Source organism: Chrysemys picta, chromosome 9 (assembly GCF_011386835.1).
Source record: "Chrysemys picta bellii isolate R12L10 chromosome 9, ASM1138683v2, whole genome shotgun sequence".
Classification (NCBI taxonomy): Eukaryota; Metazoa; Chordata; order Testudines; family Emydidae; genus Chrysemys; species Chrysemys picta.
In genome coordinates this window covers 56,658,884-56,685,792 of record NC_088799.1, presented here as the reverse complement: position 1 = coordinate 56,685,792, position 26,909 = coordinate 56,658,884, and the positions used below count along the sequence as shown (strand labels likewise).

The 26,909-nt window shown below is 44.4% G+C and overlaps 2 protein-coding genes across 10 annotated transcripts in view; one reads left to right on the top strand and one right to left on the bottom strand.

Annotated features, from left to right (window-relative positions):
• ERFE (erythroferrone) overlaps positions 1 to 26,829 on the top strand; it is a 46,120-nt gene extending 19,291 nt beyond the window's left edge. The window contains exons 7-8 of one of the 2 annotated variants that reach the window (XM_024111775.3): positions 2,678 to 2,753; positions 4,940 to 26,829. In XM_024111775.3, the coding sequence (XP_023967543.1) occupies positions 2,678 to 2,753; positions 4,940 to 5,038 (175 nt within the window). In that variant the 3' untranslated portion in view covers positions 5,039 to 26,829. Of the gene's footprint in view, positions 1 to 2,677 lie in introns of both variants that reach the window. The other variant, XM_024111774.3, reaches the window with a different exon arrangement.
• The window catches only part of ILKAP (ILK associated serine/threonine phosphatase), a 39,132-nt gene continuing 23,319 nt past the window's right edge, over positions 11,097 to 26,909 (bottom strand). For 7 of the 8 annotated variants that reach the window (XM_065556244.1, XM_065556247.1, XM_065556246.1 and 4 more), the window contains 4 exons: positions 23,521 to 23,660; positions 14,414 to 14,533; positions 11,957 to 12,038; positions 11,097 to 11,413 (listed from right to left, as the gene is read on the bottom strand). In XM_065556244.1, the coding sequence (XP_065412316.1) occupies positions 11,273 to 11,413; positions 11,957 to 12,038; positions 14,414 to 14,533; positions 23,521 to 23,660 (483 nt within the window). In that variant the 3' untranslated portion in view covers positions 11,097 to 11,272. The remainder of the gene's footprint in view (positions 11,414 to 11,956; positions 12,039 to 14,413; positions 14,534 to 23,520; positions 23,661 to 26,909) is intronic. The other variant, XM_065556243.1, reaches the window with a different exon arrangement.

The window sequence follows — 26,909 nt, the reverse complement described above, 5'->3', positions numbered from 1 at the left end:
TTTTGATTTTTATAGTATATCAAATGTTCATTTACATATATTTAATATTTTAATATCATATAAACATCAAAGCAAAGTGAATTGACATTCTCAAAATGAAATGTTTTAATAATTTTGAATGGAAATTTTTTTTTAAATTTTCATTCCACAGGACATTTTGAAATTTTAGCATTTTGTTCTATTTCAGAATGAATGTTTTTTTTTTTTTAAATCAGAATTGCCTGTGGAATGGAAATGCCAATTTCAGCCAGCTCTAATCACAACCATGCTCTGTGGGCCAAATTAATAGCGGCGCCTGTGGGATTGTCTACATGGGGACTCTTAGGAAGGTTAATCTGAATGAACTTTTAAAGTGGTTTCTCCTGTCAGTGCAGGTACTCCACCTCTCTGCGAGGCAGTAGCTATGTCAACAGGAGAATTCTCCCATTGACCTAGCGCTGTATATACCAGGAGTTAGGTTAGTTTAACTGGACTGCTCAGGGGAGTGTGAATTTTTTCACACCCCCAAGCGACTTAGGATATGTCTACGCTGTCCATGTCACAGCGCTGCATGGGCAGTGTAGTCACGCTTTATCACTGGGGGAGAGCTCTCACGGCGATAAAAAAAATCAAACAAACCCTCAAACGAGTGGTGGTAGCTTTATCGCCGGGAGCTGCGCTGTCTATACTGGTGTTTTTCAGCGCTAAAACTTTTGTTGCTCAGGGGTGTGTTTTTTCACACCCCTGAACGACAAAAGTTTTAGCGCTGAAAGTGACAGTGTAGACATAGCCTTTGTTATACCGACCTAAGTTCCTAGTGTAGTCCGGACCTTAGATTCCCTCTGACTTACATGCATCTTACCAATGTGCAACTTAGACCACATCTGACTTTGGTCCCTGGATGCGTAGTTTATAGGGGGCCCTATGTGTCTGGTAGTCAGCATGAGAGTGATGGAGTATCGTCACTATAGCTTTGTGACAAAGAGCAAAAATATTTCCACAGCGCACACATTCTGTGCCAGGTACTGCTCACAAAACAGTGCCACAAACCAAGGGAAACAATAGTCCTGCAGAGTTGTGCCATTTAGTTATTTGGAAATGTTGTCAACCCCTCCTGGCTAATGTCAGCTGATCACAGAGCTGGTCTATGCATGGGACCAAATTAAATTCTATATGCTGGTCTCAGCTAGAACTCTGGGTTGTTCTCCAGAAAAAGTGCAAAGCCCCAAATCTCTCCCCTCTGTATAAACAAATCTCACCTCCACAAGATGCACTGTAAAGGAAGCCAATTTTAGCAAGGATCATGCCAGAAGAGGCATGTGCATCTGTCATTACCATCTGAGGCATATACATACAGAACCCATGCATCTAGCTCGGCTAGTAGCGTGCATGTGGGCTAAGATTTTCAAAGCTGCCTAGGGGATTTTACTGTCCAAAACCCATTAGGTTGGAAAAACCTCATCCATTCTCTTTCTATATAGCTCTCCATGTTATTACACATGTATCCCAAGGGTCTTTGCCTGCATAACTTCTACTGAAATAGGATTTTAATTATATGTCACTTTATTAGGTAGAAAATAAAATACTTACAGTGTTCTGGAGGGACACCCTCTCAGTTAGAAAGGTAGGTCAGGTGCCAAGCCCCTTCCATCACTGGCCCCCTGCTGACACTGCCAGCATGAATGCTAACTTTAATGGCTGGCTTGTGCTGGCTACTAAGAAATCATAGAATCATAGAAGATTAGGGTTGGAAGAGATCTCAGGAGGTCATCTAGTCCAACCCCCTGCTCAAAGCAGGACCAACCCCACTAAATCATCCCAACTCATATTAGTGATCCCATTGCCATCAGATTGTAAGGGCTTCCAGTCACAACCAGGGTAGACTAGATGGCCATACATGGGGTCAGGAAGGATTTTTCCCCCAGGTCAGATTAGCAGTGAGTTGGGGCTTTTTCACCTTCCTCTGCAGCGTGTGGCAGGTCACTATCCAGGATTATCTGGAGCTATCTCATAATCATTTCCCTGCCATTGCAGGGACCGCGAGCACTGATGCACCTTGGGCCCTCCTAGTCCATTCCTGTGGCACATCGAGTCTCCTGTGGGCTGTAATACTTTTTTCTAATGTCTGTTGTTGGGATGAGTGTGCGGATGATCGGGGGTGTAGGGAACCAGTAATATACAGGTCAGAGGGGGTGATCTGCTGGTCCCTTACAGCCATAAACTCTATGACCCTCTGTGAGCCAGTCCTAGTGGGAAAAAGCACTCCATCCCTAGCCTTTGTTTGCATAATAAATTGATGGATGGGATGAACCCTCCAGAACATAGCTGAGATAAATACATCAACATGGGGGCGTGAGAAAGCCTGCTGAGCTTCTGACCATGCTGCACCTACTCCATGGCAAGAGGCTGTCAAGCACCAGGCCACCCCTGGGACCATTTTTGAAGACTATACTTGGTTTGGTTTTTTAAACAAAATTTAGAATTAAATGTAAATAATGATGCAGAGGGTGATGAGCAGCTTTGCAGAGAGGAGACAAGTTTGCCAGGGCATTGTGCAGTCCGCCCCTTCTCTTTAATGTCTGGACCTAGGGATGGGGGAGGCAATCACTCTCTATTACTGTAGATAACTGGCTAGTAGGTGAATTCTGGGTTGTACATGGATTGCCTCAGTGCTGACATTGCTGTTTCTTGTCTTCAGTTCTCTGGAGACGGTGGCTGGTTTGGACAGCAGTGAACTTTTCACCATCTCAGTCAGTGGAGTCCTGTACTTACAGGTAAACATGAGCAAACTAATGAGGCCAAGGGGTATTCCTTATGGGCAGACCCACCTTGTGCAGTGTGCTATTGACATGAGCATGCAGCACAACTGGGCAGCTAACTTTTCACAACAATAACTCTACCCACGGGGAGCCAGGCAGCTTCGTACAGCCCACACTGAAGTCCATGCTATTTTCAGCATGCTAGCTAGCTCAAAGTAAACAGGAGTATACCTACCCCATCTGTAATCACACCTCTGATTGCATTGCAGACATGCCGTAATTAAGCACATCCATTCCCAAGTGCAGCAGGAAGTCACTGTGGTTTACAAGCTCTTCAATGCAGGAAGCTATGTCCTTTTCTACAGAAAGTGCCCTGCATTGTGGGTGCTACTGGAACCAACCAGTGAAGATGACAGGCATGTGCTTCTGTGCTGGCTTTCCTCTGCAGCTGGGCAGGAAGTTCATTCCTCAGTCTGACTCTGCATCATTTTTTAAAACCAGCCTCAATAATACTGGCATGATCAGCCTTCCATCTCTCTGGGGGCTGAGACCCAGAACGTCAAAGGTATCCGATTTAAACAGGATTAAGCACTTAAAGATCTTTGAGGATGTAGACTCGAGTCCCTCCAGTGATCTGCCACAGTACAGCAGGGTTTAGTCTTTAGGGTGTCCTTGCCTACAGTCAGTGGCTTATAGCAATAGAACCAGCCAACTACTCTGGTACTATATACCGTAGTCCTGATTCCCCCGTGCCTGGCAGCTTGTGTAGTCATTACCACCTCTGTAAAGTGCATGGAAAATGCTACGATTTTGATTGGGTAAATACCTGCATGAGGTGCAGGACAATGGGGAAGCTAGCTGCCTAAGGCACCTCAAGGGATAATGCACATAGCACTGATAGACCAACGCCCACCATTGGCAGACACCCATTACTAAAGGGTAGAGCTTTCGCACTGCACTGTTTTAGTGTTTCCCAATAGAGAGGGATACAGATCAGTCACATTCAGATGTTTGGTCTCAGCCCAAAGGGTTTGGTTTTGAAAAGGAGAACGGATAGTTTAGCAAAGCAGCAAAAGTAAGTTTCTACATTTCGGTGGGGCTACTCATCTGTTTGACAGCAGGCTTCAGTGCATTGCTCAAGTGGGGCTGGAGAGTGTACAAAATACACAGGATATGCAAAACAGCAGAGTCCTCATTATAATCTTAACTTTGGCATTTCCCACTTAGTAACATCCTGGTGGATAATTCAGAACCATCCTACTTTGGAGATTGGGGTTGAGCCCTGACCCAAACCAGCATGTGCTATTGGCTTGTAGCAGCCTGTACTGGCTGCAGCACTGTGCAAAATGAGCTTAGCATTCCACATGGCAGCCCTGCCCACTCAGCCATGGCAGGGCCTACTTTGTCTGTGGTGGGGGAATTCTTCCTCCCCTGCCAGGCTTTTTACAGTGCCCTCGATGCAGCTAGCATGCTATATAGGGTATAAACACTGCACATTAAGTCCAGGCTCTGACTCAGGCTTGAGCCCAAGCCCACACACAATCTGACCCAGGTTCTATGACCTTGCTAGAGAGTGGGTCAGCCCAAGTCCTACTGTGTCTCAGGTCTAAGCCCTGTAATTTTGCACTATGATAAAGGTCATGTCCCAGACCCAAGTCAGGTGGTCTGCATTTGCAGTATGACTGTTAGCATAGCTATGAGTCCAGCACTTGTAAACCCAGGTTTACAATGGTGTGGGAACACTCAAGCATGAGCTTGGAAACACTGTGTCCACCAGTCTGGCTCCCACCACTCTGGAGTTAGTGGTGCAGCATGACCATAGCCAGAAGGGCTGGAACAAGGGACAGAAACTGCCCCATGTTCTGCTTTAAGTGTAAAACATGACTCAACTTTAAGTAGTGCATCACAACCTACATAACTAGGTAGGCCCTGCCCTAGAGAATGCCATGGCTGAGTTAAGGTTATAATGAGGACTCTGCTGTTTTGCATATCCTGTGTATTTTGTACACGCTCCAGCCCCACTTGAGCAATGCACTGAAGCCTGCTGTCAAACAGAGGAGTAGCCCCACCGAAATGTAGAAACTTACTTTTGCTGCTTTGCTAAACTATAGATCTGCTGCATTTACATGACACACTCCTCTATGTGCTGATTGTGGCAACCTGGGACTATTTTCACTGTCACTCTCATTTCTCCCTTTCAGGCTGGCCAGTATGCCTCGGTTTTTGTAGATAATGCCACTGGATCATCCCTCACTGTTCGAAGTGGCTCGGATTTCAGCGCTGTTCTTCTGGGGGTGTGAATGGTCTCAAACCACCTGCCCTTACACGCTGTAAGCTGAATTGGTCTCTTCAGCAAAAACCACCTTAATTCTCTCCCACCCACGCACAGGGAGCAAAGCACAGATTCTGCTTGTGCTGCAAAACCCAGCCACCAGCCACCATACTTTGCACAAGATCTCAAGCATCCAAAGATGATGGAGAGCTGGAAAGAAAATTGGAAGCATGAAAATAGGAGGACTCACTAAATCCATCCCCCTTTAATTTAATTTATGGCCAGATTTTGAGGCTTATTTTACATGGACAATTATAATATGGCTGACTTCCAAAACCAGACCAAGTTTTATAAAGGAACCCCTCCCCCCAATCAAGCACGAATCCTTAGGAAAAGGTGATTTGAAGAAGCCTTCACCCATAGACTAGCACTTTGGCAATTTTTTGCTGTTCAGTTTTTCAGCAGCCAAAGCCAGATTATGTATATAGCTCTAGCTTTCTTATAGCTCATCAGTTAAGGGTTGCTATCAGCAGGCACTGGTACTTGGAAGTTAATTTTCAATGCAGAGCAGTGTCCTGATAAGGCAGCAGACTAGTTAGAACGTGAATTACTATCCAATGATTTTCCACTTCCTAGGCACTGTGTACTCGCATCACCACCCCATTCTCTGCCCATGGCAGAGAGCCCAGTCAATGGGTGGTGGAGATACTCACCGTTACGCCTGGTTTTAGTCCCGATAGCGCAGTCTAACTCCGATTAACCCAGTGGGACTACGTGCATAAATAAGGGCTGCAGGAATGGGCCCTAAATTAATAACAAAGGCAGGGAAAGAAAAAGATGCAGTCTCATTTCTTAGTACCATGTACTTAATTCCTGAGCTCCTGCCGGAACTTCAATGAGATATCCTAGAACTACACTCAGCTCCACCTTCATGATAGCAGGACAAGGGGCTCAACTCTCTCTCAATTTTATTTTTTCCCCACCAGCAAAGCTTTTCCAGTCCTGCTAGAGGAACTGCTTTCACAGCAAACTCTCCTTTCAGGAAACAAAGTTAACTTGGACTAGGGCATTGGCTGTTGGCAGCATTTTCACAAAATCTTTCAGGAAAAACCTACATATGCTGCCCTTTACATAAAATACTAGCACTCTACAAACCAGCTCATATAATTCGCTGGTTAGAAAACTGTAAGAACCTCTCTACTGCAATAAAAGACCAGCAGCATGGCTGCAGCTGGCCCAGGTCAGCTGACAAGGCTCAGGCTGTGGGGCTTAAACTTGCAGTATAGACATACAGGTTCATGCTGAGACTCCATGAGGAGGGAGGGTCTCTGAGCCCAGGCTCCAGCCTGAGCCTCAACATCTTTGCTGCAATTTTTAGCCCCACAGCCTAAATCAAATGACCTGGGCTCCAAGTCTCAGTGCTGTGAGTTTTTCATTGCAGTGTAGCCATACCCTAACTGTTGTCTTAGAAAAGCTTTACAAGTCTCAATTTGGAGCCCTGGTAACATACAAAGTAGGACATAAGCCCCAAGTTCAAAAGTTTGGTGCTTTCAGCTTTTTATAGTATATAGCAACTTACACACCAAATTCCTGCAGTCTTTACTCTAGCTGAACTCCCACTGAAGTTGTGGGGAATTCAAGCCTGAAAGCCCTTCTCTTTACTAGGAAAAGAAGTAGTGTTCTTACACGTGGTAAAATCCTAGTGAACACAGACCATGTTGTAGCTTTCACACAAATCAGCAGACCAAGGCAAACATCAGGGTTCCCCATGGCAGGTCAAAGTAAGATCTGAAGGACACTGCCAGGCTTTACTGTTTCATACAAGTATCAGAGGGGTAGCCGTGTTAGTCTGAATCTGTAAAAAGCAACAGAGGGTCCTGTGGCACCTTTGAGACTAACAGAAGTATTGGGAGCATAAGCTTTCGTGGGTAAGAACCTCACTTCTTCAGATGCAAGTAATGGAAATCTCCAGAGGCAGGTATAAATCAGGACTGGCCTGCCTCCCAAGGCTGTGAAAGTGAGGGATCATTGTCCAGGATGGGTTGTAGATCACTGATGATGCGTTGGAGAGGTTTAAGCTGAGGACTGGAGGTGATGGCCAGTGGAGTTCTGTTGGTTTCTCTTCTGGGCCTGTCTTGTAGCAGGAGGCTTCTGGGTACACGTCTGGCTCTGTTGATTTATAGATTCATAGATTCATAGATTCTAGGACTGGAAGGGACCTCGAGAGGTCATCGAGTCCTGTTTCTTTATTTCCTTGTGTGGGTATCGTAGTTTTGAGAATGCTTGGTGAAGATCTTGTAGGTGTTGGTCTCTGTCTGAGGGGTTGGAGCAGATGCGATTGTACCTCAGTGCTTGGCTGTAGACGATGAATCGTGTGGTGTGACCGGGGTGGAAGCTGGAGGCATGAAGGTAGGCGCACCAAGCATTCTCAAAACTACGATACCACTGGCCATCACCTCCAGTCCTCAGTGATCTACAACCTATCCTGGACAATGATCCCTCACTTTCACAGACCTTGGGAGGCAGGCCAGTCCTCGCCCACAGACAACCTGCCAACCTTAAGCATATTCTCACCAGCAACCACGCACCGCACCATAACAACTCTAACTCAGGAACCAACCCATGCAACAAACCTCGATGCCAACTCTGCCCACATATCTACACCAGCAACACCATCACAGGACCTAACCAGATCAGCTACAACATCACCGGCTCATTCACCTGCACGTCCACCAATGTTATATATGCCAGCAATGCCCCTCTGCTATGTACATTGGCCAAACTGGACAGTCACTACGCAAGAGGATAAATGGACACAAGTCAGATACCAGGAATGGCAATATACAAAAACCTGTAGGAGAACACTTCAACCTCCCTGGCCACACAATAGCAGATGTAAAGGTAGCCATCTTACAGCAAAAAAACTTCAGGACCAGACTCCAAAGAGAAACTGCTGAGCTCCAGTTCATTTGAAAATTTGACACCATCAGATCAGGATTAAACAAAGACTGTGAATGGCTATCCAACTACAGAAGCAGTTTCTCCTCCCTTGGTGTTCACACCTCAACTGCTAGCAGAGCACCTCACCCTCCCTGATTGAACTAACCTCGTTATCTCCACACTGATTTATACCTGCCTCTGGAGATTTCCATTACTTGCATCTGAAGAAGTGAGGTTCTTACCCACGAAAGCTTATGCTCCCAATACTTCTGTTAGTCTCAAAGGTGCCACAGGACCCTCTGTTGCTTGTTTCATACAAGTTAACTGCCTTGTCTTAATTAGGATTTTACCACATTAGTTAACACAAGGGAAAAATACAGCTATTCTTGTAATGAAGAGGCACCCAAAAAGGACAGCAGGAGTTCACTCTTAGGCATTGATCCTGCAAGGTGAGCAGTCCGCTGGGAAGTCTGTGGGAGTAGGGGACATGGTGCAGCTTGCAGAGCCAATCTGCTTATATCCTTAAAATAAACCCAGCCTACTGCTATTTAGTGAAGGACAACTCAGCATGCCCCCCCGAGGGGTAACACTGCTCAGCAGCAGAATGTCCAAAATGGACTTCTGTTCAGGCTGTCTTCATAATCGTTTGCTTTTCTTCACAGCAAAACACTAAAGCAAGTGTTGAAACATTAAATAAAAAGTCTAGACAAGACAGCTAAACTGTCTTGGGTGTTCTCTCAGTAAGTTGCTCACCCAGGCCACCCTACTCTGGAAACGTCAGCAGGCCTCCCATCTTTGACTACAATAAAGCTAAGGTTAGCCCTGGTCCTCCAAAAGCAGATTGCAATTTGTCTTCAAGCTACAGCTATTGTGAAACTCCTACATTCCAGGTTTTTCCTCTCCCTGCAGTATAGATAAATGTATGGTATAAAGCATTTTATGAAAAAATATTTATTGGATGGTACTGTAATATGGAATATATTTATGTAACTGACTTGAGTTGTGCTTTCAGTACTGTTTCACCAGAGAGGTTTGAGAAGGGGAGGAATGACAGAAAAATGAACCTATAGCCAAAGAAAACAAAAGGGAAGTGTGGGTAGAGAAAATGGGAAGAGGAAACAAAGGACTCTCTCTTCACACTTGAGAGAGACAAAAAAACAGGCAGCAAAGAGAAAAGGAATAAAAGAAAGTTCACCCAGCTCCAGACCCTCAAAGATATTTAAGCACTTAAGTGCACATCTTGAAAGCAGTAAAGATAGCCTGAAGCTTCCCTGCTTAGAGATGCTCCATCCACTCCTATCGGATGCTAGTCACACTCCCAGCTGGCATTACATTACAGGCATCTTCCAACTGCCTTTGCCTCCACCCCCCCTTCTTTTGATAAGCTGAGACAAGTGGGGGATGGGGAAAGGAGGAATAGGAGCAGGCTGTTTTTGTTCTGAGAATTGTTACCAGTAATGTTATTTTTCCCCTCATTTGTGGCTTTCTTCCCCCTTCCCCCATTAATTTCCAAGCTCCTAAATAATTGCATCCTCTGCCTGTTCACGTCACTACACAATTACCAGAGGCAAGTCTAAACCTGCTCTTTAGTTTCTGACAGTAGATTTGCTAGCACCCAGGATTTCTCTTCACCTCTTTAAAAGAGTAAGTGTCTTTTGAGGAAGCGCCTCCCCTGTATTTGCTCAATTTCACAATGTTTAACATTTTAAAAGGGGCAACCCTACATCCCCTGAAATCAAGAGCAAAACTTCCCTTGACTTCCAAGGCACCAGAATTGGGCTTGACAAACGTTTTGCACAAAGGCTGAATTTCAGAATTGTAGACCAGATGCATCCGTCAACCTTCTTCTTAATATTACATAACCATGTTTAATGACACTAAGATACCGTTCTCAGCTAAACCAAATACAATGAAGTCACTGCTCCAGAGTGGTAGATTAGCCATTTGTGAATGAGTAATGGAAACTGATGCAATTTAATCCTTGCTTCTGCAGGTAGAGTAACAGCTACTCAGAACCACCATTTTATAGAGGAATGGGTGAAAAGGGGAGCATGAGAATAAGACTGCAGTTTTCAAACTGAGTTTCTCAACATCAGCAGCTACTTCATGATTTTTACCCAGTTTTCATGGGCGGAAAGTTCTATAGACCCATGGTGCCTGGGAACCAGGAATATTCCTGGCTTGGGGCCCAGCTCCAGCAATGTTTGAAGCCAGGTCTCTCCCTCGGCCCTGACTTTCCCCAGGTGCTTTCCCCCCCTCCCCAGCCCCGCATCCCCCAAGTGATTTAAAATGGCCTGGGGCCCCCCTCCAACCACTGGCAGCACAGCAGAGCTGAGCAGCTTCCTCTCTGCTCACTCCATGTGGCTGCCAGCCCCTCCCTGCAGCCCCTGGGCGGGGTGGGTCTGTGTCCCACCCCAAGTGGAGCCCCCGCCGGACCACCCTGCCTACGAGCCCCAGGTAAGTGCCGCACCCCCCACGCTCTCCCCGAGCCTGAACCCCCGGCCTGCACCCAAACTCCATCCCTCCTACACCCCTCCCCCAGCCCGGGGCCTGCACCCCTGACCTTTTCCCCCCCACCCAAACTCCCTCCCAGAGCCTGAGGCAGGTGGAGGCAGAATTTTGGGGAGGTGGGCTCTGGGAACCACCAAAATTTCTACAAACCTGCCGCCCCTGCTAGTTTTGATCTTGCCTTTGGTTGCAATTACTGTTAAAAGCCTCAAGGCAATTCTTCTTTCCCCTACAGATTTTGTCCATTTCTATTTGGCAGTCTCCTCCCCTCACAACTGTGAGTAACTGGCTCAAAATTACAATGATAAAAAGGCACTTTCTTGCAACTACAGACCCAATACCTACGGTAAAGAGTTATGATTTGCTTAGTATCAGAGGGGTAGCTGTGTTAGTCTGGATCTGTAAAAAGCGACGAAGAGTCCTGTGGCATTTTATAGACTAACATGTATTGGAGCATAAGCTTTCGTGGGTGAATACCCACTTCGTTGGATGATTTGCTTAGACTTTCGTTATTAGGCAGTTGAAACTGAATCATGAATTTCCACATGAAGCCCCAACTGTAGTAGCAGCAAATGCAATCTGTCCTGTACAGAAATTCATTTATAAAATATGGTGAACAAAACTATGAACTAAAACAATTAGAAAAAAGAAGTTTATTTACAATGAACAGCATCCAGGGAGGAGACCCATACCCCCCCATCCCCGATTCTCTCTCTCACACACACACACACACACACACACACACACACACACTTTGTTCTTGCATTTAAATCCATCACATGCAGCTCTGAACTGCATCCCTGCATGTTTTCCTTCAGTGCTCAATCCGGACCACCACTACAGTGACATTATCCGCAGAACCTCGCTGCACTGCTTTATTGGCCAGCCTGTTACAGGCTGCTTCATATCGAGCGTCAGCTGCTAATTTTCCTTCTCTTGTTTGGATATTCTTGTCCTGTTGAAAGAGGAAGTTGACCATACTACTCACACAAACCTGTTCTGCTGAGTGTAAACATTTCACAGTGCTCTGCATTCATGCGGATTACAGTTTTATGCTGCACAATCCAACAGCAACTTCACGTGGGCAACACTAAAAGAGCCTCCCGTTCTTCAGGATTCTGTTTCTTCCAGCTCTAGGAAAAAGCCCAGACTGCTCATACATGGAATTTAATAATGTGCAAGGAAAGCTCTCTCCTACTGGCTAAGGAGCAGCTCTCCTTCATACTGGGGCTGGGAGACAATAAAATGGTGATGGTCCCATGAAGCAGAGATGGATTAAACAGGACAAATAATGGCCATAAGCAATCATTTGAGAATGAGGCAATCCTACAGTATTTTAGAATAGCTCTCATTCAATAAAGTTGCCAGAGCACACTGGTTCCACCTAAAAGAGTATTTCTCTTCTATGCTCTCCCCTTCCCAGCATGCTAGTATTTCACACCTTCTGCACTGATGAAACTGCACATGCAAGTCCACCCTAGAGCTGCCTTCTCCTCACCTCCAGGCAGGACAAGATGAAGTTTACAGCTTCTTCTGGTGAGAAGACCTTGAAGAGGCCATCACAGGCCAGCATAATGAACCTGAAAGAGAATCAACGCTAGGCAATATGTCGGGCCCTACCAAATTCACGGCCATTAAAAATGCATCAGGGACTGAAATCTGATCTCCCCCCGTGAAATCTGGTCTTGTGTGTGCTTTTACTCTACCTACACTATGCAGATTTCACAGGGGAGACCAGTTTTTCTCAAATTGGTGATCCTGACCCAAAAGGGAGTTGCGGGGGGAAGAAGGGGGGGGAATTCTGTGATATTGCCATCCTCACTTCTGCACTGTCTTTAATGTTGGGCGGCCAGAGAGCAGTGGTTGGGTACCCAGCTCTGAAGGCGGCAGCACCCTCCCCCCCCACAGCAGCAGTGCAGAAGTAAGGGTGGCAATCCCATACCATGACACCCTTACTTCTGTGTCACTGCCTTCAGAGCTGGGTGGCCAAAGGGTGGCGGAGGCTGACTGAGGGTCCAGCTCTGCAGGCAGCAGCGCAGAAGTAAGGGTGGAAATTGCCATCCTTACTTCTGCGCTGCTGCTGGTGGTGGTGCTGCCTTCAGAGCTGTGCTCCCAGTCAGCAACCACCGCTCTCCAGCTACTCAGCTCTGACGGCAGTGTTGCCGCCAGCAGCAGCGCACAAGTAAGGGTAGTAGTACCACAATCCCCCCACAACTCCTTTTTGGGTCAGGACCCCATCAATTACAACACCATGAAAATTCAGATTTTAATAGCGGAAACCATGAAATTTACGACTTTTGAAATCCTATGACCGTGAAATTGACCAAAATGGACCATAAATTTGGTAGGGCCCTAGCAATATGGGTAGGCTCTTCCACCCTCCAACTACAAAATCCCCAATTTATTTTACTAGATGCCCTCTGTTAGAATCTTGTGGAAGAGTTTCCAAAATACAGATAACCTTTGACAGCACTGCTATCAGCTGCTGGAAAGTATGCTGATGCCCCCCGAGGCTATCCTCCTTACATATTCCCTACACAAAACTAGAGAACATGCCAAAAGTATAATAAAGATGCAGTAGCAGAGTTCCTATGTCAGGACATACTACGGGGCTCTACAAACAATGAATACAGTGACTTGTTATGCAAAGTCACTGTGTATTGTCCATATATAGTTATTTCCGTTCCTGCAGGAACTCACTCTTCCCTTGAAAGTTCTGTTCTTCCATCTCTCTCCCCCTGTGAAGTGGCTAAAAGCAAGGGAATATGAAGGGTATCAGCAGGACTGGTGCCCCAGTACAACCACCAGGGCACCCCACATTACAGCATCTAGTGTCTCAGAGCTCCCACAAGCACCGTTAATTCAGGCATTTCCTAACTTGACTCTGATGTCTTTGCCCAGTCAGAATTAGTCCCCTTTCCCACCCTGGCTCATCAGGTATCTCTTCTCATTTCCCCTCCTGTCTCCTCGCCACAGTTTCCCAGTCAATCCCCTCTCCTTGTGCCATTCTACTACCCATCCCCTTCCATCTCAGATCCCCCCTGCATTTAAATCAGGCACTTTCCTCCTCCATGCTGCCTGGAACTAGCAGGGGGGGGGGGGGAGCACTGAGCAGAAGAGTGTCCCTGCTCTCCATTTCAGGGCCCAGCTCTGGCCCTGGCATGACCCCCAGCAGCAGAGTGAAAAATTGCAAGGGAAGTCTGCTCTAGCCCCAGAATGGAGCATGCCTATGCAGACACAATCTTTGGAAATTTTAGTCGTGATGTTTTAGCAAGTCCTTGTTGAGCATGTGAGAGCTAGGATTTTTCAAAGGCTTATATCATCTTGGCTGAATTTGGGCACATTTTCGTGGGAATGGCAAAAAGTACATCTCGGACGCAAAGGCCACCCCTCTACCAAATATCAAGTCACTGCTCCAGAGCATAAGCGTGCAAGCAGTTCAAGGGAAAATCTGCCAGAATTTTTCACATAAGCAAAAAATAATGTATTTTTCTCTAGCCTCATTCGGTTATGCTGAAATGTTCCAAGATAGTTCAACCTGAGGCATGCACCCAGCATGCAACATTTCAGTCCAAATGATTAGAATTTGGCAAATTTACAAGCAAATGAAAACAGGGTCTTAAAAGCAAGAATTGTCAGGCGACCTTAATAATTGGGGGTATCAGCCCTGCCTATAATACCGCATTTGAATTACTGTAGATGGTAAGCTGTTTAGTGCAGGGGCTTTGTCAGTCTGTAGTTGTTACATATGCTTGCACTGCTCCACACATGATGAACCTTTTCAATTAACTCTCCATCAAAAAACAAATTTAAGGAAAGAGCCATCACAATGATGAGACCAAGGAGTAGTTAGATGACTCTGGTGATCTGACTTAAGATTCTGCATTATGAACTGCTAAACAGAAATGGGACTGAACACATACCTTGCTTTACCCTCTGCTTGGACATGCTTTACCTGTCATTGTGTGTGAGTTGGCAGCGTTTGATATCCGGCACAGAAATGACACCACTGCGTTTGTACTGTCCATCCCCAATGGAGCGGGAAACCTCCAGCACACCCAGCACTCGTCCATCCCTGAATGATGAAAAGGAAGCCCAGTTGGGACAAAATAATTTAGCAGGACACCAGCTTTCCCAACACCGCACACATCCCTTTCTCTTTCGTTGGAAGACTGACTGCACATTCTCAAGCAGACGCTTAGGGCTGAAATGCAGAGGAGCTATTCCTGATGGCCTACTCTTTAGACACTATGGGTAAAACCCTGCCCCCACTTAAATTAGGAGGCGTTTTGCCATTGCCTAAAAATAGGTTGGATTTCACCCCATGTCTCCTATTTCTTAAGCCATAGCATTCAGGGTGAACAAACTCCACACAGAAACTTCAACAATGACAGAAGATAAGGAGAGATTGAAAGAAACCATCAGTAGGATTAACCATTTTCTTTTCTTTGGACTTGCCCTAAACTGAGAGGCGTTAAACTTAACAGGGCAGGAAAACATAATTCAAAAGCATAAGAACTGAGCATAGTGTGTGTAACCAGGGTTTGTTGAAGTCAGCGTTAACAAAACCCCAACCTTGACTTCAAAAAAGGAGAGGCTACACATAGGAGATATTTTAAACAAAAGACAGTGAGCATCAGAGCACATTTAAGTACAGCAAAGAATGATACTCTGTCAACAACCATGAGGATTAAGAATAGACCACAAGTGATTTGCTAATGAAAGTGGGTTTCCATTACGAACTCAGTAGAGGATTATAATTTTGAATGGAAATACCATTGCATTGGGGGAGGCAAGAGAACAGAGTGGGATCATCATATGTAGTGATATACTAAGACAGAAAACAATGAAGCACCTGGACCTGGCTATTTTTTCCACCAATTAAAGTGCTCTTGACCTTGACAATCTGTCAAATTATTGACTTGTCTCTAATCTTCTGTTTCAGTTAACAGTGGGAATGTTGTGACATTCCCTGTAGCTGGATGCCTCTGACTTCCTTGACCCCTCACAGTCTGGGTTCTACTGTGGTTATGGCTCTGACCAATGATCTCCTCTTCTCAATCGGAGATAACTAGAGCTATCTGCTGCTTTTGATACCACTGATCATAAGATCCTGCTGACTCACCTGCAGATCAAGGGTGTAGATGGGGCTACTTTTTGGAGGCTTCATTCTTTTCCTCTCAGAAAATACTTCTTTAAAAATATTAGTGCATCAGTAAGACAGTGGGGTGGACAAGCTTTCTAGTGCTGTTCTGTTGCTCCTCAGTCACTGGCCACCCTTGCTATCTTCTTAAGGAACTTAAGCAGTGTTATTACTAAGATGAGTCCTAATCAATGGATCCTAATCTAAATGGCTGTTTAGCTTTCAATTTTTGTTAACTGTTAATTGCTTCTGGTTATAGAAGAGGGCTCTACTGTCCCTGCTCTCATCCTCCACCCCGTTCCCTTCAGCCTGTTAAGAGGACAAGGAAAGAAAGCTAGTTTATAGTGATGGTGAAAATGAGCTTCCAGAGAGGAAAAATGGTTACCTACTTTTTGTAACCATTGTTCTTCGAGATTTGTTGCTCATGTCCATTCCATTCTAAGTTTGCGCGCGCCCAAGTGCACAGTTGTCAGACATTTTTGCCTTAGTGGTATCCATAAGGCCAGCTGTGGCACCCATATACGAGCCTCTACCAGCCCTATGCCCTCTCAGTTCCTTCTTTCCGGCAAATCCAACAGAGGGACAGGAGGGCAGGTAGTGGAATGGACATGAGCAACACGTGTTGAAGAACAACAGTTACGAAAGGTAGGTAACTATTTTTTCCCCCTTTGAGTGCTTGCTCATGTCAGTTCTATTCTAGGTGACTCACAAGCTGTACACCCTTGGAGGTGGGCTCAGAGTTAATGGTTGTGCAGCTTAGAACACTGCTCTACCGAAGCCAACATCATCCCGGGCCTGCTGGGTAAGCACGTAATGGCACATGAATGTGTGGATGGACGACCAGGCAGCGGCACTTTCACTGTTCATAGCAAAAACAAATGCAGTTGGTGATCCACGATGAAATTCTCTGGGTGGACACAAGAAGGCCTTTCCATCCGGTCTGCCACCATGATGAATAGATTCATTGACTTATGGAATAGATTAGTTCTCTCTGTGTAAACAGTTAGTGCCCCCCTGATGTCCAGAGTGTGTAATCTACGCTTCTCATGTGACTTATAACTTACCAGTTTTCTTTCCAAAACCTCATATGTCCTGGCTAGTATAAAACTGTTAAACTACCTTGTGCAGGAAAGCTGGGTGTGGCTGCAGCTGAACCTTGTCCTTGTAGAACACCATATAGGGCAGCTCCAAGGTAAGCACCCTAATGTCAGAGACCCTACAGGTTGATGTTATTGCTACGAGGAATGAGACCTTCTATGAAAGCACAAGAAGGGAACAGGAAGGAAGCCAATGGCTCGCAAGGGGGGCCCTTGAGCCATGACAGTATGAGATTCAAATCCTGAGGAGGGACAGGATCACAGACCTGAGGACAGAGCCACTCCAGACCTTTTAGAAACCGGACTGTCATGTTGTGAGCAAACACTGACCTGACCTGGAACAGAGGGTGGAAGGCAGAAATAGCGGCTAAGTGGACCTTGATCGATGAAAGAGACAGGCCCTGTAGCCTGAGATATAGAAGATCGGCCCAAACAGTCCAGGATCGACTGTAGTGAGGCCTAAGACCTTGGTCCAAGGCCCCAACATGTGAACCTGTTTTCATTTGGCCAGGTAGGTTGCCCTGGTGGAGGGTTTCCTGCTGCCCAACAGGACCTATTGGACTCGAGCCAAGGACTCCTGCTCCTCTGCATTTAACCATGCAGCAGCCAAGCCGTCAGGTGCAGCGCGGCCAGCTTTGGGTGCAGAAGTCTGCCGTGGTTCTGGGACACCAGGTCTAGCCAGAGTAGTAGCTGCAGCAGAGTGGCCACCGAGAGATCCAGCACCGTGCGGAATCAGTATTGGCAAAGCCAAGCCGGAACTATGAGGACTACCCTCACCTTGTCCTGCTTGATCTTCATGAGGACTCTGGATTAAAGGCACTGGCATATATTAGGGCCCCCAACCACAGGAGCAAGAAGGCATCAGACAGGGAACCTCTGTCAATCCCCCAAAATCGAGCAGAATATGTGGCACTTCCTGTTCTATCTGGACGCGAACAAGTCCACTCAGGGAGTTCCCCACCTCTGGAAGATCATGCTGAGCACCTCCGGGTGGAGTGACCACTCGTTGCGAGATGAGAAGGTCTGGCTGAGGCCATCTGCCAACACGTTCCTGGCCCTGGGCGGGTGCGCTGCCACGAGATGAATGGCATGCTTCACACGGAAGTCCCACAGCCAGAGAGCTTCTTGACAAAGGGCTGACGACCAGGCTCCACCTTGCTTGTTGATATAAAACATTGTGGGGGTGTTGTCCATCAGGATCTGGACCACCTTGCCCCTCAGATGAGGCAGGAAAGCCTGGCTGGCCAAGTGAATTGCTCTGAGCTTTCAGACGTTTATGTGGAGGGAGCGATCACCTCGTGACCAATTACCTTGCGTGCTGAGATTGCCCAGGTGGCCTCCCCACTCCAGGTCCAAGGCATCAGAAACCAGGGTCAGCAACGGGGATGCAAATGGAACTCCCTCCAACACCAATCCAGGGTCCAACCACCATTCCAGGGATGACCGTATGTGCTCCAGCATCCTGACCACGCGGTCTAGATTGTGCCTATTGGAGATGTAGACTGACACAAGCCATGCTTGCAGGGGTCTGAGATGGAGCCAGGCATGACGTACCACATAGAGTACAGGCTGCCATGTGGCCTAACAACCTTAGGCATGCATAAGCAGTGGTGAGCGGGCAGGCCCTCACGTGCAAGATCAGGTCTCTCATGGCTCAGAAACGGGCCTCTGGGAGGAAGCACCTTGCCCGCATGGAATCGAGGACCACCCCGCTATAAACTCTGTTCGTTGCACCAGTATTAGGGTCCATTTCTTTTAGTTTATTAACAGACCCAGATCGTGACATGTGGAACGTACCAGATTGAGGCTCCTTTGTACCTGATCTCGGAGTAGACTCCTTTCCCCCTCATTTCCCGAGGGATCTCCTCTACCACAAGGCTTGAAACCCGGGGACTTGGGCATGCCCCACCCTGGGGCAAAGTCCCTGCTGAAACTCTAACTTACTAAACTAACCCTTATAACTTAACACCTAATTACTAACGACTGTAAACAACTATATATAAATAGGTGCTGGGGAAAACCATTATCCACTTCCCGAGGTGGGGGGAAGTCACTCTGACAAACTGTAGGGGCAGTAAGAAGGAACTGAGAGGACATAAGGCTAGTGACTCCTCATATACCAGCGCATGAGTGTGGCACTCCAGAGGGTACCACAGCCGGCCCTCCCGCACCTAGAATGGAATTGACATGAGCAAGCACTCAAAGAAGTAGCATTAAGAAATTGCACAAATCTAAACATGCCTCTTCCTGTACCCTCTCTTCCCACAAACTGACAAGAGAGAACAACCCACTGTATCATTACAGTGTTTGTACCAAGCAACTTCTTCAAACTGCATATGCTGATCTGCTTTCTGGCAGGCCAGAGATATGTAGGAGACAAGCCCTGGAGGCAGATTTTTTTTTTTTAAAAGGAGCTGTGACATGCAGAAACATGAGTGATGTGCACAAAAAGGAGGGAGATACCATATGCCCCTCCCATTTCAAGACTGTCAAGAGCCTGGGGGCATTTGGTAATGGGTCTTTCACTTCCAGGTCACTGATTCAATTCCAGCAAGGTCAATAACCGCACACTCTAGGGATATCTAAGAAAGCTTAAATACATCAAGTTATGGCCCAGAGCATGGGATTTTTCAAAAGCATTCAACGCTGGCTTAATTGCTTCCAATGAAATCAACAAGCACCTTTGAAAATCCTACCTTAACCGTGCACCTGGCATAATTCAACATAAGGCACCATCAATAGCAGCAGAAAGCCACTGTCAGATGGCTTTTCAGTGGCCTGCCTTAGCAGTGTCACTGTAGCTCCTAGTGGACAGGTGTCCAAATAGAAACCACAGACAAGCATTAATCTTCACCCTCACTGGCAGCCTTAACAAAACACAAGGGTTGGTCCCTTCATGTTAGGGCAGAGGTACAGGATAATGGAGAAAGTCTGATGCATGTGCTATACCCATCTTTTATTTACTAGTTGTATTGTAGTGGTGCCTAGAGACCATTGTGCTAAGTATTGTACAAACATAAGACAGTCCCTGCCCTAAAGAATGTATAATCCAAGTGTAAGACAAGAGCCAACACACTGAATCATCATACAGGAGTACAAAGTAACAAGATGATTCTGATTGCCATAATAAGCAGCTGTCACAGCAAATCAACAGCCTAACCACTGACTTTTTTGTAAACACTATGGCAGAGGTGAGTTTTACGGAAGGATCTGAAGGACAAAATGGAGGCTTTGCCCATACATGGGGGCGACATGGGAGAAAGCATGAAGGTGCAGCCAAGAGCAACGAAGGCTGACAACAGTAGAGCAAGGGTAAGGGCTGACATCTCAATACCATTTATGAAATAACAGGCTGGGAATAAGCCATGAAGGGTCTTAAAAATGAGACCACCATATCATGCCTTCTTTCCATCACCCTTACTGACTTTCTAGCCATCTTAGAACTAAAGCTGTCAATAGATTAAATAAATGGTATTCTATTATTACTTAATAGCGCACTTAATAGTGATTAATTTTTTAAAAATATTTTTGGATGTTTTCTACATTTTCAAATATATTGATTTCAATTACAACAGAATACAAAGTGTACAGTGCTCACTTTATATTTATTTTTTATTACAAATATTTGCACTGTAAAAGAAAAGAAATAGTATTTTTCAATTCACCCTAATACAAGTACTGTAGTGCAATCTCTTTATCATGAAAGTTGAACTTACAAATGTAGAATTATGTACAAAAAAGCCTGCATTCAAAAACAAAACAATGTTCTCATGGCACTTTTGTAGCTGGCATCGCAAGATGTGCTAAAGTTTCATATGTCCCTTGATGCTTCAACAACCACTCCAGGGGACGTGCGTCCAGCTGACGACGGGTTCTGCTCAATAATGATCCAAAGCACTGCGGACCGATGCATGTTCATTTTCATCATCTAAGTCAGATGCCACCAGCAGAAGGTTGATTTTCTTTTCTGGTGGTTCAGGTTCTGTAGTTTCTGCATCAGAGTGTTGCTCTTTTAAGACTTCTGAAAACATGCTCCACACCTCGTCCCTCTCAGATTTTGGAAAGCACTTCAAATTCTTAAACCTTGGGTCAAGTTCTGTAGCTATCTTTAGAAATTGCACATTGGTATCTTCTTTGCATTTTGTCAAATTTGCAGTGCAAATGTTCTTAAAACAAACAACATGTGCTGGGTCATCATCTGAGACAGCTATAACACTAAATAGATCACAGAATGTGGGTAAAACAGCAGGAGAAAATTCTCCCCTAAGGAGTTCAGTCAAAAAAATTAATTAACGCATTATTTTAACAAGCATCATCAGCATGGAAGCATGTCCTCTGGAATGATGGCTGAAGCACGAAGAGGCATATGAATCTTTAGCACATCTGGCACAGATATCTTGCGACGCCAGCTACAACAGTGCCATGTGAATGCCTTTTCTCACTTTCAGGTGACATTGTAATTAAGAAGTGGGCAGCATTATCTCCCATAAATGTAAACAAACTTGTTTCTCTTAGTGATTGGCTGAACAAGAAGGAGGACGGAGTGGACTTGTAGGCTCTAAAGTTTTATATTGCTTTGTTTTTGAGTGCAGTTATGTAACAAAAAAATACATTTGTAAGTTGCACTTTCATGATAAAGAGATTGCACTACTGTACTTGTATGAGGTGAATTGAAAAATACTATTTCTTTTATCATTTTTATAGTGCAATTATTTGTAATCAAAAATATAAAGTGAGCACTGTACACTTTGTATTCTGTGTTCTAATTGAAATCAATATATTTGAAAATGTAGAAAGCATCCAAAAATATTTAAATAAATGGTATTCTATTATCACTTAATAGCGCACTTAATAGTGATTAATTTTTTAATCTATTGAAATAGATTTGAAAATGTAGAAAAACATCAAAAATGTTTAATAAATTTCAATTTGCATTCTATTGTTCAACAGTGCGATTAACCACGATTAATTTTTTTGAGTTAACTGTGATTAATTGACAGCCCTACTTAGAACCAACTGGCTTTTCAAAAAAGACTTTCCATGCAGAGACCTGCTCCATCCTGATCTCTGTATCTCCCTTTGCCAATCCACTTACACTGCTCCTCTAATCATGGCCTCATCTTTGCCTAGGCCCTAATTCTCCAGTTGGTAGTTGCTTATTTCTTCAAGCTGCCCCATCCCTCATTAGCTTGCCCCCTACTTTTTCAGAGACACTGCCTATTTAATTCTCTTTAGTTAAGCTTTACTGGTATATCCTTATATAGTATCATTAATACACAGCACTACTTGTACTATGTGATGACTAATACATATAGGCAACTGTGCAGAGACCTAAAGTATGTGTTACTCAAATGTCAACCTTTGAATTCAAAACAGTAGGCAGAAACTACTCCACCACCAAAAACTTGGATGAACTCCATTCAGGTGCTTCTCTTATTTGTTAAACTGCAATAATTAACTTAGTGTGCTGACAGTTCCCTTCCTCCCTCTCTCTCTGGTACAAAACATTTGACCACTGAAACAGGGGTAGATTCCTAGTCAATGGAGATGTTGCCTAAAGTCTGCAAAGAACTAATAGAGACTTGTTCATCTCCTTCCTACTTGCAGAGATGGATTGGTGATAAACACAAATAATGGCATGTGCTCTCTGAAGATAAGGGACATGTCGTTTATAGAGAAAGCTAGCCTTACAAGCCTTAGCCCACCCATTCCCACACCCTGCAACAAACTATTCCAAGGGAGCTTGAAGCACATGCATTCCAAATGTTTAGGAATTTAAAACACCCCCCCCCCCCCAAACGACATCTTTTCACTCTGATTTGGACTTCCCTGTAAAAGTCAAGATGTAACTAGTTGAAACATTGACTGTGTCAAGAGGAAACCTTCAAGAAAGTAGCAAATATTAAAATACAGCAGATATTTAAGTATTAATACACACCAGACTGAAAGTGTCTATGTGTTCACATGCACACAGAGTGAGTGCACTTGAAAGGAAGTCCATTCCAGCTCTAGAAAGAATACCTATTTTAAATACAGGGAACATCTCAAACCTTAACCATCACTAAGGGCTTGTCTATACAGTGCATGGCAATCTGGGATGTAAATTTATCTGGCACTAGCCTGCTGCGCATTAACTGTTTGGGTGGACCCTGCTGACACATACTAAAATGCTACTCTGCTTTGAAATGGGAGTATATCAATGCACACTATAGAACTTACAGTGTGCATCAACAGGATCCATGTGGACAGTTAGTGTACAGCACACTAGCGTGGAGTGGATTTACACCTCACCTTGCCATGCATTGACTGTCTGTGTAGACAAACCCCTAGTTGATGAACTAAGGGTGTCACTGTATGCATAACAACATTTCAAGGAAATGAGGAAGCAGATTTTGAAACACTCAAGGAGCAATTTTTAGCTGTTAAAGACTTTTTTAAAATCAACATCAGGAAATTCTTTATTTCCTTCACAAATGTTTTAGTTTATATGTGCTTGTTTAGTGCCATCTGGCTTTCACTCAAAGACACAACACTGCTCCACCCTCTTGCCATTGCAACACAGTACCATGCCTCTAGGACAAATCCACCCTCAGTTTCTTTCTAAGGCCAGGAAAATTAATTCCAGCCAACCATTCCAGTTACGGGATTCTTGGAGGGCATCCCATAAACAACTGCTTCTCCAACAAGATTCTTATGTGCCCTGATTTTCAAACATGCTAAGCACAATCGACTTCTATGGGAGTTGGGTGTGCTCAGCACGTCGAAACCAGATGAGAGTTCAGGCTCATTCCCATCTCTTCTCTTGTGCTTTCTCTTGTTTACCTGACATTTCCTCCAGCCTTCTGTATCCTCATTCGCTCCTCATATTGGGTAGGGTTGTGTTCTTTACTGAGACTTAAGGCTGTATGTTTCTGACTTTCCTGGTTGTAACGACACAAAATCGCCTGTGCTGACAAAAATCCCTTGTGAGTAAGTGGTATTAAGCCTGTAATATAAAGTCTCTACCAAAATAAAAGCAGAACAAAGGTTCTTGCCCCTAAACAAAGGTTCTTAGGTTCAATTCCCCAGGAAATAAAAATTCATGCCAAGACCAAAAGATATTGTACTGAATAGCCCTTTGGCAAGGAAGAGGATTGGTCTTACAAATCCCATAAATTACTTGCATTTCAAAAGTAATTTTAAAATAAATTGAATATACCACTAGCTAAAAGATATAATCAGGTATCTAGCACAACCTAGAGTGCACCAGGAGACAGCTAAAGAACACAACATCACATCATGGCAGACAGCTAAATATTGACAAGTTTTGTAAGTGCTTATATACAAATGCTAGAAGTCATATTTGCCCTTCTTAGTAAAAGGGCAAATATGAGTGCCAGATATTAAATGAGGATATTGATATAATAGGCATCACAGAAACTTGGTGGAATGATGATAATCAATGGGACACGGCAATATCAGGGTACAAAATACATAGGAATGACAGAACAGGTCATGGAGGTGGGGGAGTGGCACTATATGTGAAAGAAAGCATAGAGTCGAATATAGTACAAATCTTAAAATGAACCAAACTGTACTATAGAAAATCTCCATGAACAGAAGTTCCATGCTTGAAGAAGAATAATATAGCAGTAGAGATATACTACTGGCCATCTGACCAAGATGGTGATTGTGACTGAAATGCTCAGGGAGATTAGAGGCTATAAAAAATAGAAATCTCAGTAATAATGGGGGATTTCAACTATCCCTATAATGACTGGGTACATGTCATCTCAGGACAGGATGCAGAGATAAAGTATTTTGACACCATAAATGACTGCTTCTTGGAGAAGCTAGTCCTGGAAACCACAATGGGAGGACTAAATCAAGAATTGCGTCTAAGTGGAGTACAGGATCTAGTCCAAGAGGTCAATATAGCTGAACCGTTTGATAATAGCAACCATAACATAATTAAATTTAACATCCCTGTGGGGGGCAGACGGGGAGGAGAGACACCAATGAAGCCCACCACAGTAGCATTTAACTTCAGAAAGGGGAACTACAAAAAAGGGGAAGCTAGTTAAACAGAAATTAAAAAGGTCGAGTCCCAAAAGTGAAATGCCTACAAGCTGAATGGAAACTTTTTAAAAACCATAATAGATGCTCATATTAAATGCATACCCCAAATTAAAAAAAAACATAGTAAGAGGAACAAAAAAGTGCCACCATGACTAAACAAAGTAAAAGAAGTGGTTAAAGGCAAAAATGCATCCTTTAAAAATTAGAAGTTAAATCCTATTGAGGAAAACAGAAAGGAACATAAGCTCTGGCAAGTCAAGTGTAAAAGTATAATTAGGCAGGCCAAAAAAGAATTTTAAGAGCAACTAGCCAGAGACTCAAAAACTAACAATTTTAAGTACATCAGAAGCAGAAAGTCTGCCAAACAATCAGTGGGGCCATTGGATGGTCGAGGTGCTAAAGAAGCATTCAAGGAAGAGAAGGTCATTGCGGAAAAACAATTCTTGCATCAGTCTTCACTGCAGAGGATATGAGGGACATTCCCCACACTTGAACCATTCTTCTTAGATGTCTCACCTAAAGAACTGTCCCAGATCGGGGTGTCAGAGGATGTTTTGGAACAAACTGATAAATTAAAATAGTCACCAGGACCAGATGGGCTTCACCCAAGAATTCTGAAGGAACTCAAACATGAAATTGCAGAACTACTAACTGTGGTATGTAACCTATTGCTTAAATCAGCTTCTGTACCAGATGACTGGAGGATAGCTAATGTGATGCCAATTTTTAAAAAAGCTTCAGAGACTATCCCGGCAATTACAGTCCAGTAAGCCTAACTTCAGTACCAGGAAAATTGGTTGAAACTAAAATAAAGAATTGCCAGACACACAAGTGATTTGTTGGGGAAGTCAACATGGCTTTTGTAAATGAAGATCATGCCTCAATCTATTTGAATACTTGGAGGGGGTCAACAAGCACGTGGACAAGGGTGATCCATTGGACATAGTGTACTTGGACTTCAGAAGGCCAATGATAAGGCCCCTCAAAGGCTTTTAAGCAAAGTAAGCTCTCCTGGGATAAGAGGGAAGGTCCTCTCATGAATCAGTAACTGGTTAAAAGATGGGTGGGGGAGGTGAAGGGTAGAAATAAATGGTCAGTTTTCCGAACAGAGAGGTAAACAGTGGTGTCCCCCAGGGACAAATGATCTGAAAAAGGGAGGTGACAAAATGTACAGACAATACAAAATTACTCAAGTCCAAAACAGACTGCAAAGAATTACAAAGGGATCTCACAAAACTGGGTGACTGGGCAACAAATTGGCAGATGAAATTCAATGTTGATCAATGCATATTGAAAACATAATCCCAACTATACATCTAAAGTGATGGGGTCTAAAATAGCTGTTGCCACTCAAGAAAGATCTTGGAGTCATTATGGATAGTTTTCTGAAAACATCCCCTCAATGTGCAGTGGCAGTCAAAAAAGCAAACAGAATGTTGGGAAACATTCAGAAAGGGCTAGATAATAAGCCCTATATAAATCCATGGTACGCTCACACCTTGAATACTATGTGCAGATCTGTTTGCGCCATCTCAAAAAGATACATTGGAATTGGAAAAGGTTCAGAAAAGGGCAACAAAAATGATTAAAGGTATGAAACAGCTTCTGTATGAGGAGCAATTAAAAAGACTGACTTCTCAGCTTGGAAAAGAGAACTTAGAGGGGATATATGATAGAGGTCTATAAAAATCTAGACTGTGTGGAGAAAGTGAATAAGGAAGTGTTATTGACTCCTTCACATAACACAGGATCTAGGGGTCACCCAATGAAATTAATAGACAGCAGGTTTAACAAACAAATAAGAGGAAATACTTCTTCACACAATACAAAGTCAACCTGTAGAACTTGTTGCAGTGGATGTTGTGAAGGCCAAAACTAGAACAGGGTTCAAAAAAAAAGAACTAGTTAAATTCCTGGAGGATAGGCCCATCAATGGCTATTAGCCAGGATGGTCAGAGATGCAACCTCACACTCTGAGTGTCCCCAGTCTCTGTTTGCCAGAAGCTGGGAATGGATGACTGGGGATGAATCACTCGATGACTTTCTGTTCTGTTCATTCCCTCTGAAGCACATGGCATTGGTCACTGTTAGAAGACAGGATACTGATCTAGATGGACCACTGGTCTGACCCAGTATGACCATTTTTATGTTCT